At 38.4% G+C, this 12,275-nt stretch overlaps 2 protein-coding genes across 2 annotated transcripts in view; both read left to right on the forward strand.

Annotated features, from left to right (window-relative positions):
- The window catches only part of LOC103480840 (protein NLRC3-like), a 25,414-nt gene extending 18,257 nt beyond the window's left edge, over window positions 1-7,157 (forward strand). Inside the window, exons 5-9 of the mRNA XM_008436031.2 lie at window positions 2,397-4,185; window positions 4,696-4,869; window positions 5,616-5,789; window positions 5,877-5,923; window positions 6,004-7,157. Of these exons, the coding sequence (XP_008434253.2) occupies window positions 2,397-4,185; window positions 4,696-4,869; window positions 5,616-5,789; window positions 5,877-5,923; window positions 6,004-6,506 (2,687 nt within the window). The 3' untranslated portion in view covers window positions 6,507-7,157. The remainder of the gene's footprint in view (window positions 1-2,396; window positions 4,186-4,695; window positions 4,870-5,615; window positions 5,790-5,876; window positions 5,924-6,003) is intronic.
- Window positions 7,158-9,673: 2,516 nt separating this feature from the next.
- Window positions 9,674-12,275, forward strand: part of LOC103480876 (serine/threonine-protein kinase DCLK2-like) — a 20,472-nt gene continuing 17,870 nt past the window's right edge. Inside the window, exons 1-2 of the mRNA XM_017310346.1 lie at window positions 9,674-9,963; window positions 10,334-11,398. Of these exons, the coding sequence (XP_017165835.1) occupies window positions 10,911-11,398 (488 nt within the window). The 5' untranslated portion in view covers window positions 9,674-9,963; window positions 10,334-10,910. The remainder of the gene's footprint in view (window positions 9,964-10,333; window positions 11,399-12,275) is intronic.

Genomic DNA, 12,275 nt, shown 5'->3' on the forward strand with positions numbered 1-12,275 from the left:
TTGCAAAATAAAAGCTGAAAAACTTTTAAAAATATATTTTTTGCAGTATTTGCATGAGTGAGGGACTCAGCTGAGAAAACTTGAAGCTGGTGCTTAGAAGCTGTTCATCAGTTTGCTGATGACTAACATTTATTAATATTAATATTTGCTCCATTAAATCAGATATTTTGAGCCTCCTGCTCGCTGGTTAACGCTGACGCTGATTGGCCGACCGAGCTCCATGTCACTGCGTGTAATTGCTGCTCTCTGGCTGTTATTTGTAACCTGCTATTAATCGGCCAGTTAAATCCTGAACTGAGTGACTCTTACAGCAGAGGYAACGTCTCTGTTACAGGAGAAAATCTGCAGAACAATGGTGGTATAAATAGGAGCTGTTTGTTTTAATAACGACCTGAATTTATAATGTTTCTTTCTTTCTGCTTGGATCTTGAACGTGACTTGATGACTGATGTGTCCTTCACAGAGCAGGAGAGTTGATCTGACGTCTGCTGTCACTTTGTCTTCAATCTACTGCCTCGTATTTCWACATGTCGGCTGATCTGTACTTTTTCCCCTATATGTCAGGGATGCAAGTATTGATTAATGAGTTAATCTAAAGTTGATTAATTGATAACTTTCTTAAAAACCTGAGATGGGGCCAACCATCTTTCCATAGGATAAAGAGCTAAAATTGTCCACATATGCTGAATTTATTATTTATTATTTTGTGGCAGCTGTATWAAATACAGACAGAAAATTGTGGTTTCCCACATTAACTTAGACATGTTCATACATTATAATACATTAAATAAATTAGGAACCTATTAGGTTGCAGAAAAGAAAAATAAAAGATGAAAAATATGTGAAACGGTTAATCCTTATTAACATGCAGGTATTCATAAAAAATTACTGTCTTTACTCATTTTAGCTCATTGGCATCATGTTTTTTTCTATGTCAAGTTATAATTTTTCTCTGGTATCTGTGACGACATATAGAAGAATAAATTTACATCAAAAAAGAAAATTTATAGATTAATCTCAGAGACAAGGAAATTTATGAGCCTTAAAAGTAAAACATTTTCTAGAAAAAACAAGAAAATTTTGAGATTGGTCTTGGAAATTTTCTAGAAGAAACTTGCAAATTTCTGAGTTTCAAAACTGGAAAATTTGCTAGAAAGAAAACCTGAAATGTTGAGATTTTCAGARGTTTACTGGAAAATACAATAAAATTATGAGTTGGAAAAGTCAAAAAGATGTTGGAAAAAAAAAACCTGAGAAATTTTAAGATTGATCCCAGTACATTTTCTAGATTTATTTAGTTTTTTTAGATTAATCTTAGAAAGTTTCCAGAAAACACAAGGAAATTTATGAGTTTGAAAATTTGCTGAAAAAATTTTCAACTTTTTCATTGGGAATTTCTGAGTCCCAATGAAGCTCAGAAATTTTAGGATAAATCAAAGTTTTGAGTTTCAAAACTGAAAATTTTTGGACATTTGATATTTTAAAATTTTTTGGAAAATTTCTGAGATTAATTTCAAAATTTCAGATTTTTTGGTTTGAATTTACTCCTTTTTTTCCTACATAATACGCCATTGTAAACAGACGATTATTCGATTCATCTAAACAGTAAATTTTCTCRTTTTCTCATCGATATTTTGCTCTAAACGCATCATTCTCATCTTCTTCCCGTCCAGGCGAGTGCTACGTCTGCGCCTCAAACGAACCTTACCGGAAGGTCGACTACACCAAGATCTCCGTCCCGAGCTGGAAGCCCGGCGCCGGTTCTGGAACCGCCACGTCCGCCTCCAGCCGGACCCCGACGGCGTCCNCAATCAATCAATCAATCAATCAATCAATCAATCAATCAATCAATCAATCAATCAATCAATCAATCAATCAATCAATCAATCAATCAATCAATCAAATTGTATTTGTATAGCAGCAAGGCATTTCAAGGTGCTTTACATAATTAAAGAAAAAAAGCAGCATGTGACATTGAATAAACAGTAAAAAAGAGAAAGAGATTTTGAAAAAAAAAACTGCCATGTTCCTTTGTCATACATTTCCCACAACATCTGATGATGTTGGACCTCAGGTTGTTGGAGACTATTTACCATTTAAAAAGAGCAAATAACTGAAACATGTCTTAATTTACTCTTTGAGTATCTAGTGTATTTGAAGCTTCTTATGATACTTATTACTGATGTAACTTTAGGTTATATCTAAAACTGCTGTATGAAAAACAATCATGCAAGAAAACAGAAACCTGATGCAATTTAACCTGTCATAGACAGGATCAGAGATAAACCACACATACATAAAACTTTTGCAAAAAATTGCATGTATCCACTATTTATTAGTACTTCTGATATTTTCTAATTATTTCAACCAGTAAGACACATGATATGTAATTTCAGGTAACAGTGTCTTTCTGGAAGCAAAGATGAATCTTAAAAAAGCAATGAAGAGTAAATTCACTTTGACGTCTGAAGGTAATGGTGATCATCACACCTTCCTCAAAAGAATCTACACAACCCTGTTCATCACCACTGGAGATAATGATGGACTAAACAAAGAACATGAGTTCAGACAGCTTAAAAATGCTCATCCAGACCAACCGCTGAGTGACTCTACAGTCAACTTGAGTGAGCTCTTCCAATCGATGCCTGACCAGAAGAAACCCAGCAGGACAGTCCTGACAAAGGGAGTCGCAGGCATTGGAAAATCCTTTGCTGTTCAGAAGTTTATCCTTGATTGGGCTGAAGAGGAAACAAACCAACAGATTGATTTTGTTTTCAGTCTTCCTTTCCGAGAGTTGAATTTGATTGTAGGAGAGAAAAGCTTCCATGAGCTGCTGACTGAGTTTTATCCATTTCTCCGACCTCTGAAAGATTCCCAAGATTACTCCAAAACAAAGATCATAGTGATCCTGGATGGCTTGGATGAAAACAGACATCAGTTGGACTTTCAGGAATCAGTCAAAGTAACTTCGGTTGAGGATAAAGCTTCTGTAGGTGATCTTGTTGTAAACCTGATCCAGGGTCACCTCCTTCCTGATTCTAACGTCTGGATAACGTCCCGACCAGCAGCAGCCAGTGAGATCCCTGCAGAGCACATCGACATGGTGACAGAGATCAGAGGGTTCACTGAAGCTCAGAAAGTGGAATATTTCAGAAAGAGATTTGTTGATGATTCGAGTCTCACTGCCAGGATAACGTCACATATCCAGTCTTCACAATCCCTGGACATCATGTGCCAGATCCCAGTCTTCTGTTGGATTTCTGCTGTCTTATTCCAGGAAGTCTTCAGCAGAAATGAAGAGACAGAAATCCCACAGACTCTTACAGAGTTAATGGCACATTTTGTCTTTGCTCAGACAAAACGTAGAAGCAAGAAGTACGACAGGAACCCTGAGAAAAACAGAGAGAAGCTCCTGAAGACTCACAGAGAATTTCTTCTGAAACTTGGGAAACTCGCGTTTGTCCAGCTTCAAGAAAACCAACTCATCTTCTACGAGAAAGACCTGGAAGACTGTGGCATTGATGTAGGAGAAGCAACAATCTAYTCTGGTTTATGTAACACTGTTCTCCAGGAAGAGGAGRTCTCCTCCCAGAAAAAGGTCTTCTTCTTTGTGCATCTGACTCTTCAAGAGTTCTTTGCAGCTCTGCATGTCTATGAATGCATGAAAACCAAGAAAACCAATGAACTTGGCAAGTTCCTCTCTGTGGAAGATGAAGACATTCCTTTACTTGATCTTCTAAAAATGGCAGTCGACAAAGTGCTGGAGAAGAAGAACGGTTACTTAGACTTTTTCTTGCGATTCCTGCTTGGCCTGATGGTTGAACCCAACCAGAGATTCCTCCAGGGTCTGTTGACTCCCCTTGACAAATGGGACGACACAGACAAGAAAATCTTAACTTACCTGAGATCAATTAGAAGAAAAACCATCTCTCCAGACAGCTGCATCACCATCTTCCAGACCATGACTGAAATGAGAGATCACAAAGTCAAAGATGAGATTCAGGAATTTCTCAAACTGTCTGATCATTCAAAAATGGAGCTTGCTCCTTTGCACTGCTCTGCTTTGGCCTACATGCTGCAGGCCTCCAAGAATGATCTGGATTTACTGGATCTGAAGACCTACAACACATCAGATGATGGCAGAAGGAGGTTAATACCAGCTGTTAGGAGCAGCAAAAGAGCTGTGTAAGTACACTTTGCAATCTTCTTCAGTTTCTCTGGCAGGGTGACCAAGTCCAGTCCTCCAGAGCAACCATCCTGCAGCATTTGGATACAACCCTTTTCCATCAGAGAGAACACACCTCCTTCAACAGGATGAATCCCATCATCAGCATCAAGTATTTAAGCTCTGTAGAGGCTTAGAAATGGGTCAATTATTTGATGGATAGTAGCCCTTGAGGACTGGACCTGGCCTCTTGATATTCTTGATATGTCCGTCTGATAAATCCTGGTTTTATAGGCCATAGAGCTACCATTGTCTAATAGACCTAGAACTGAAGGGGGCCAAGAATGGGTCAGTTGTCGCTCAGTGTTTATCTCATACCTCATAAGAGATATATTTGGCAAAACATGGATTAAGTGTTGGCATACTTGCCCATTTCTCATTTCCTTTATTGGAGTCTGTAGGCTTTTTACGTTTTTATTYATGCATTAAAGATATATAAATCCTATTTATCTCGTGATGCTTTTCCTTAGGCTTGMRAATTGCAAAGTTACRAAGGGTTGGATGGAGCCTCTGGCCATTGCCCTCAAATTTTCTTACTCAGCTCTGAGGGATCTCGACCTGAGCAACAATGACCTGAAGGATTCAGGAGTCAAGGTGCTTTGTGGAGGACTCTTGAGAAACTCCTGCAAACTGGAAATACTAAGGTAACAGCATGTGAGGTACCATTAACAACATAGTTCATATGATAGAACAGCCTCTAGACTGGTCTAACAAAAGATATTTGATACCCAGAAGCAATAGTTTGACTTGGAAACAATGTGGCCTGTGTGGAACTCAACAATTGTTATGAAAATTATTTGATTTGCATGGGTCTGCCATATCTRGCATGAGCATGTGGAGAACAAAGTTATCTACTACTGAYGTATTGTGCACCAAGCTATGTCAGAGTCCTATGACAACACTCCCTGAAATCCAGACACAAATATTGGACTCCATGATCCAATATTATCCAATATAATCCATAGTGAATCTKTGCAACTCTGTGCAAATCAGAGATTTATCTGTTTGAAGCAAYGTTAAACCTCAGCTTGTAGGTACCTTGAGGTACCATGATGACAATTATGTTAGGACATAACTGTCAGATAGTGAATGTCAATCCTCCCTGCATGACAATGGCMTCCCAGGTCTCCCAATACTTTCTCAGTCAGCCATGTTTGGGATCAAACTGGGGCTCAGCTCCAGTCCAGAGCAGATCTGATGTGTGTTGAGAGTCAGTTACAAAACTGGGATGATTAGCCAGAGGAAATAATAAAACTCATGAGATACTGCTAATGCCAAAGTGATAGTCACACGCACTGATCACCACTTTGCTTGTTCTGCCAACTTCATCATCCATTTGACTATTTGACTCAATCTTCATGTTATTCCTCTTTTCCCACTCTTTTCCTAGGATGTCTGGTTGTTGGGTCACAGAGACAGGTTGTGATGATCTGTTCTCGGCTCTTCAGTCCAACCCGTCACATCTGATGGAGCTGGACCTGAGTTACAACCATCCAGGAGACTCTGGAGGCAAGAAACTCTCCAAGCTGAGGGATGATCCACAATACAAGCTCAGAAAGCTCAAGTAATGAAACAGCCTCTAAGAAAACTGAMCTAAAAACTTGAACTGGGTATCAATAAACTTAATTTGGTGCACTTTTTGTTTCTACAGCCTCGACTATGGAGGGACTCACAGATTGAAGCCTGGCTTTAGGAAATGTATGTCACATGTACATCAATGCATTTTTTGTCTCATRATTTTGGAAGTTTGTGTTTAAATAATKTATTCTTTTCTCCAGATGCCTGTGAACTCACTTTCAGTCCTGATGCAGAACAGGAGCAGCTGGTTCTGTCTGAAGGAAACAGAAAGGTGACCTGGATGGAGAATGAAACCTCAGGACACCACCAGCAGGTTCTCTGCAGTCAGGGCCTGACAGGGCGCCACTACTGGGAGGTGGAGGTCTCCGGGTCTTTGAGCATTGGGGTGGCACATGAGGCGGCCCTAAGGAAAGACAAAACGGGTRATTTCAAAATGGGTCACAATAAGGATTCTTGGTGTTTGGTTTGTTCTGATGGTTTTCATGTTTTGCACCACAACGACAGTGTAGATGTGTCTTCCCTTGGAAGGCGCACCAGTCGGTTGGGGGTGTACCTTGACTGGCCTGCTGGTACCCTGTCCTTCTACAGAGTTTCCTCTGACAGTTTGATCCATCTTCATACTTACACTGTGACTTTTAGTGAGCCTCTGTATCCTGCAGTTGAACTTAATGCCCAATCATCGGCTCGGTTTTGTATTTTGTAACTTTATTGGGTCCTTCTCACATGTATGCAGTGCTGTGAAAAGTAATGTCTCCCTATGGATTAATTTGTTCTAGTTATTTTTGTCGCACTTAATGCCCCAACATGCATTATCCATGCATGTTCAGGTGAACTTAACTCCACAGAAGTTGGCGCATTTGACCAAATAGGTGTTTATCTTTTCAAAGGTTCCTTCATGAAGGAAAAATCTGTATCAGCTCATTCATTTTCTACTTTGACTGCTGTCAAAGTAGAAAAAACAAACATATTATTTCCACTGTGTTTGTTTATTTTCTGTATAAAATACATTGAAGAGTAAATCTGATTTGTATAACAGTTGCTGTTATTTCATTGTAAAAATTATTCTGTATTTCCACTTTTAAAACTGATTTTTGGGCAGGTCATGCTGATTTTTAGGTGTGGCTGAGATTCTTTTTGGGGATTTTTGGTGGTACCACTCTTTTTTCTCATTTTTTGGGGGGAGGTTTTGACGCTTGGGATTTTTCGTTTTGGATTGGGACTTAATGGATTAAAATGGAGAAATTCTCCCAAGATATGGAACTCTTTGGTGGACAATATTTGTATTAAAAAGGATCGAGAATATTTGAACCATTTGAGTTTCTTTACTGACATGGACTTTTGAATTTTTGGTTACTGATTTTGATTTATCAAGATAACTATTATTTTCTTAGTTTGTGGGTTTTGTAATAAATCATTGTTGCTAAAAGTCAAACAAAATTTCATTCTGAGTAGTTGACTATTTATTTTTGTTAATTTAACTGTTGTGACATATTTTACCTGATGCCTGTAAAGTATCCCCGTTGTGTGTATTTGTGAGTTCCGYTTTAAATAGAAGCTGAATTTTACAAACGTTTGTGAAACGTCTAGGATTCTGATTGATATGCGATTGTTTACGTTAATGTCGGTCGTTTTTCTTTTTGCATTYAGATGAATTTTCAAAATTACATAACAGCTTAAAGAAATAAACTAAGATGCACTAGTCAAGTACATGAATRTGACATGTATTGTTTTCAGAAAATAAAATTACATCTTGGTAAACAAAATGAGGATATGAAATTAATGAAGAAAAAAGTCTGCCAAATAACTTCTGTTTCTTTGTTTTTTTATATTTGTAATTGTGATGTGTTCAATAAATATCTTTTATTAAATCAGGAATGTGGGTGATTGTGTTGCATTTATTTATGAAGTACAATATTTGTCCAGTTTGCCAGACATAAACCAGGAGACCCAGTGTTTTTAAAGYCGAACGTTTACTTTATTATGGGGTTGTTATTCATCTTGAAGATTGATTGGTTACCTTAATTACAACAAAACTGTAAAGTAATTTAGATTCTAGGAGTTAGATTTACCTGCTGATCATTTAAACTGAAATTTGAAGTGAGACCTTCTTCTTCTTCTTCTTCTTTATTACTAATTCGTTTAATTGCTCTGTACTCAGTTTGCACCAAATCTGAAGACAGATCCCTCATAACACCATCTTTAAACCAGTTTCCTGGCTTATATTTTATTAAAGGCTGTTTTCTCTTTGTTTCTCGTGGCAGAACATCATTGTTTGTGCACCTTGTCATTAATGCTTCAGTGGTTTCAGTGCAGGGTGTGTCCTTTCTTTCAACCTCGGGCCCCAGCTGTCAACCCGCCCCCCCCATCAGATCAGGGTGGAGCTTCGGGTTTCATTCAGGATAATAAAGAAAAAAGTCCCAGAAAAAAGAGATAAATGAGACAAAAGAAGCAGGTGTGATCCAGACACAGCAGCATAATGAAACATAACGACCAGGTGAAGCTGAKTTGATTGCTTTGGTCTGTTCAAAAGGGATGAATGTAAATGGAGACTTTAGAGGAGAAAAATGTTTTGTACTTTGTTTTTGCRTTTATTTCATAAATAATGACACAATGGAATCATGTTTAAATGATTTATGAAACTTTTAAAGATCAAGTTGTTTATATTTTAAAACCTCAGAAAAAAGAGGGTGTACTTTGTTTTTATAACTTCTTTTTTAACTGCAGCAACACATCTTATGAGCAAATAACAGATTTTCTCCTGACTTCATAACAGCAACAGAAGTTATCACACCTTCAGTTTAATCCCATAATTTACCATTTAATATAAGAAAATATTTATGGTTCTTTACCATCATTGGCTTTTACTTCTGCTTATTTTGTATTTAGTTTTTAATCAACCTGTAGTTGTTTTATATAGCAAATCACATTTCTGGGTTATAAGTCAACTCTCATTTTTCCAACAGACACAATTTAAGATTTTTTTTTAAATTACAGTTTTAAAAAAATCAATGTCAGAAAGGTGGAAAGAAGAGGAKTTGGAAAGCAATATCTGCATCAAATTCTAAAACAATTAATTTACAGCGTAGTTAAAACAATGTAAACTGAGAAATACAAAATACTACTGCTAATAAAACAAAAATAATAAATTAATAACCATTTCTAAAATAAACCTAATAGTAAAAATATATAAATAAACAAAAGACCATATTTGAAAGATTACTCYTGATAATATAAATAAATAATGAATAAAATAAATAAACAAATAAACAGAGTAGATACCAAAATGATACAGCTAAATAAAAAAAAAACATCCCTAAAGTTCTAAATAAAGTAAAGCAAGCAAATCAATGTTTATTTTTCCTTCTTATAGTAGTTAATTAATAACTACAGAAATTATCATTTAGCCCAATTTAAATTATAACTGACTTTATAATTCAAATTAATTTAACTGAATGCACGCTTTATTATGGCTTAACCAGTTTTCACCAGCAGGGGGAGCTGTTATACTAAAATGCTACTGTTCTACCTCCTTTTGTCTTCTGGTTAAACTATTTTATTTATACTAAGAATTGCGTTTTTTATTTTTATTTTTTGAAAAAAGAAAAATAGAAGTGAATATTACATTTCATGTTACAATGACAAATAACTGAAGTCAACTTTAAGTTTAATATATTAATGTAATAATAATATATTGAACGGTTTACTGCATTAAAATGTGTGTGTGTTTTTTTAATATATATACCTACATTTAAAGTGATTATTAATTAAAAGAAGAATCAGACAAAGGAGAGAAAGGCGAGAGACGGTGGAGAGAGATAGACAATGGGAGCGGAGAGAGAGGGAGGAGGGACGTTTGTTCACGTTCAGCCGCGGAGAGGACGGGGAGGGCGGGGTGGATCCAGCCGGTGTCTCCTCTCTGCTGCAGCGGCCATGCTGCTGTCCGCCGCCTCGCTCCGCGCATCCCGCTCCTCCGCAGGTGAAACCGGCCGCCKCTGCATCCCCGTGACCCGGGTTGACTCGCAGGCCCGGCGCGGCTAGGCTCGGCCGCAACGGTTCGCCCGAACTGGGTCCGCCGGAACGGTCCGGAACGCGGCGGGTGAGAAGGGGGGAGGAAGAGGAGAAAGGCTCCTTAGCAACAAACCGGTTTCACGGCATTATTGGTAGGTACCTCCCTCTGTCTGTCTGTCAGGGTGAAGGGGCTGTCAGCAGCTTAGCAGCAGCAGCGGGTCGGATTGATGGATAAAGTCAATGAGATGAAGAGAGAGACAAACTGTASTCAGGTTTTATAATCATCCCAGCATTTTGTTCTTGATTTTAATGGATTTTCCCAACWGGATGTCCTCCTGAAACGTGGACAAACCAACCCATTTTTACCTAACTGTTCTTTTTAAAAAACAACAAAAAGATTAAATATCATGTTGTGGTAATATTTAGCAGAGAAAAAAACAATATGATTTTGGGGGAATCTGTCTTGTCAGTTCAAACCATCTGATTGTCTTTTTCTTTTCTTTTYTTTGCATATCTTTTCAGAAATGGACAGGACACTGAGGATTAAACTTTGACCTCTGCCAAAAAGCCCCAAAATGGACTGGATCAGAGTGATAATGGTTTATTGATTTGGGTTTAAAGCAGGACTAGTTTCGCTTGGTTTGTTCGAAAGCCAGACCACTGAGGTTATGGTTGGGTCAGTGAGACTGCAGTGAATTAGCCTCAGGATTTGAATATAGGAGGTCTAAGATGATTGGCAGGTCTTCTTAGAGTTCATCTAGAACTCTGAGGTTCTTGATTGGCCCAACAACAATATATCTAAATTCTTAGTTTAGCATTTYTAAGCTCCACTTTGGTAGAGAACTACTGGATTTACACTAACCCTGATGTGAAGACATATTCCTGAACTACACTGGACCAGAATTGGTGACACAAGATCACAACTGGATTTTGTCAAACCTGATACTGTTTGAGGACCACAGGTGACTGGTTTGAATGGGAATAGAAGGCCTCTTGAACTGGTTTCGGACCACTTGACCAAGAATTGACTAATTTTGGTGTATTGGAATGTGAATCTTAAATTGGATGAACTCTGAGTGCAACTGTAACCTCATTCGCCATGTCTCTCAGTAAGACCCTTGAGTTGGAGCATTTCGATGAACGGAACAAGGTCCGCCGGGGTCGCTCCACCCGACCCAAACGGGATGACTCCACCGGCAGCGGKGGGGGRTCCGGMCCCAGTTCCAGGGGAAGCAGCCTGGTTCCCAGTCCTGCCCACAGCGCCAACTGTAGCTACTACAGGACCCGCACMCTGCAGGCCCTCACCTCAGAGAAGCGGGCCAAGAAGGTCCGGTTCTACCGCAAYGGGGATCGGTACTTCAAGGGCCTGGTGTACGCCGTTTCTAGTGACCGGTTCCGGTCGTACGACGCGCTGCTGATGGAACTTACTCGGTCGTTAGCAGACAACCTTCATCTGCCGCAAGGAGTTCGTACAATCTACACCATAGATGGCAACAAGAAGATCACCAGTATGGACGAACTGGTGGAAGGTAAGACTAATCCTCCTTTAGTTAARGATTGGGTTTCTGATATTTCAGCTAAGGCTAAGTAGGGTAAGCTAAAGATATTCATCTTGATTTCTGCTTAGCATGAATGATACTTAGGATGACAATGTTTCAAACTGTCACAATGTTTCCATCATCGTCTGAAAGACTTGAAGGGCTTCAGACGTTTATTATAAGAGTGGACAATATGACTGAAGAACATATCAATCTTGATATCAGGGTTTTACATCAGTCAAAATGGATAATTATTGATTTTTKTTGTTGTTTGTTTTAAATTTMTGAAATACTGCCAAACCGATTGTGACCATTCCTGTTTTTTCCAGTTTCCTCTCAAGCGCTTTTAGTCTKTCAGGTTTTTCTYGTCTGGTCAYGCCATTGAATTTTATTTTTACGCAGTTATGAGACGCAAAACCTTAAACTTCTGCTGCGCAAGTTATTGAACAGGTTGTTGCTAGGTRACCAAAGAATGAGTGGGTTGCTAGGTAACCCAAAAGTGAAAGGTTGAGTGGCTAAACCCTTTTCTCTGCCTACATCCCCCAGAATGCTGTGCTGTTCTGGTTTGAACTTCAGTGAAATTATTGAACGTTGGATCGAACATATTATCTATTGATATTGATCACATGTCTGTTGTGATTATTGATTTATTGCCCAACACTGATTTATTATTAGCCTATAGAATCCAAATGCAGTGGCAGGTCATGGTGATGTGCTGCATTTTCTTCTTGTATTTGATCGGTTTTCTCATCAGTTTTTAGTCTAACATAATTTAAATGTTTTTAAATAATTTATTGCAAAAGTAATGCATCATAGAAACTAAGTCTAATTAATATCACCCAGCAGAACTCTTATTGATTAATGAAACCACATAGGATGTGATGTTCCACTGTTTACCACTAGGCGGTCTTACACACTGCAGCCTG

Source organism: Poecilia reticulata, linkage group LG18 (assembly GCF_000633615.1).
Source record: "Poecilia reticulata strain Guanapo linkage group LG18, Guppy_female_1.0+MT, whole genome shotgun sequence".
Classification (NCBI taxonomy): Eukaryota; Metazoa; Chordata; class Actinopteri; order Cyprinodontiformes; family Poeciliidae; genus Poecilia; species Poecilia reticulata.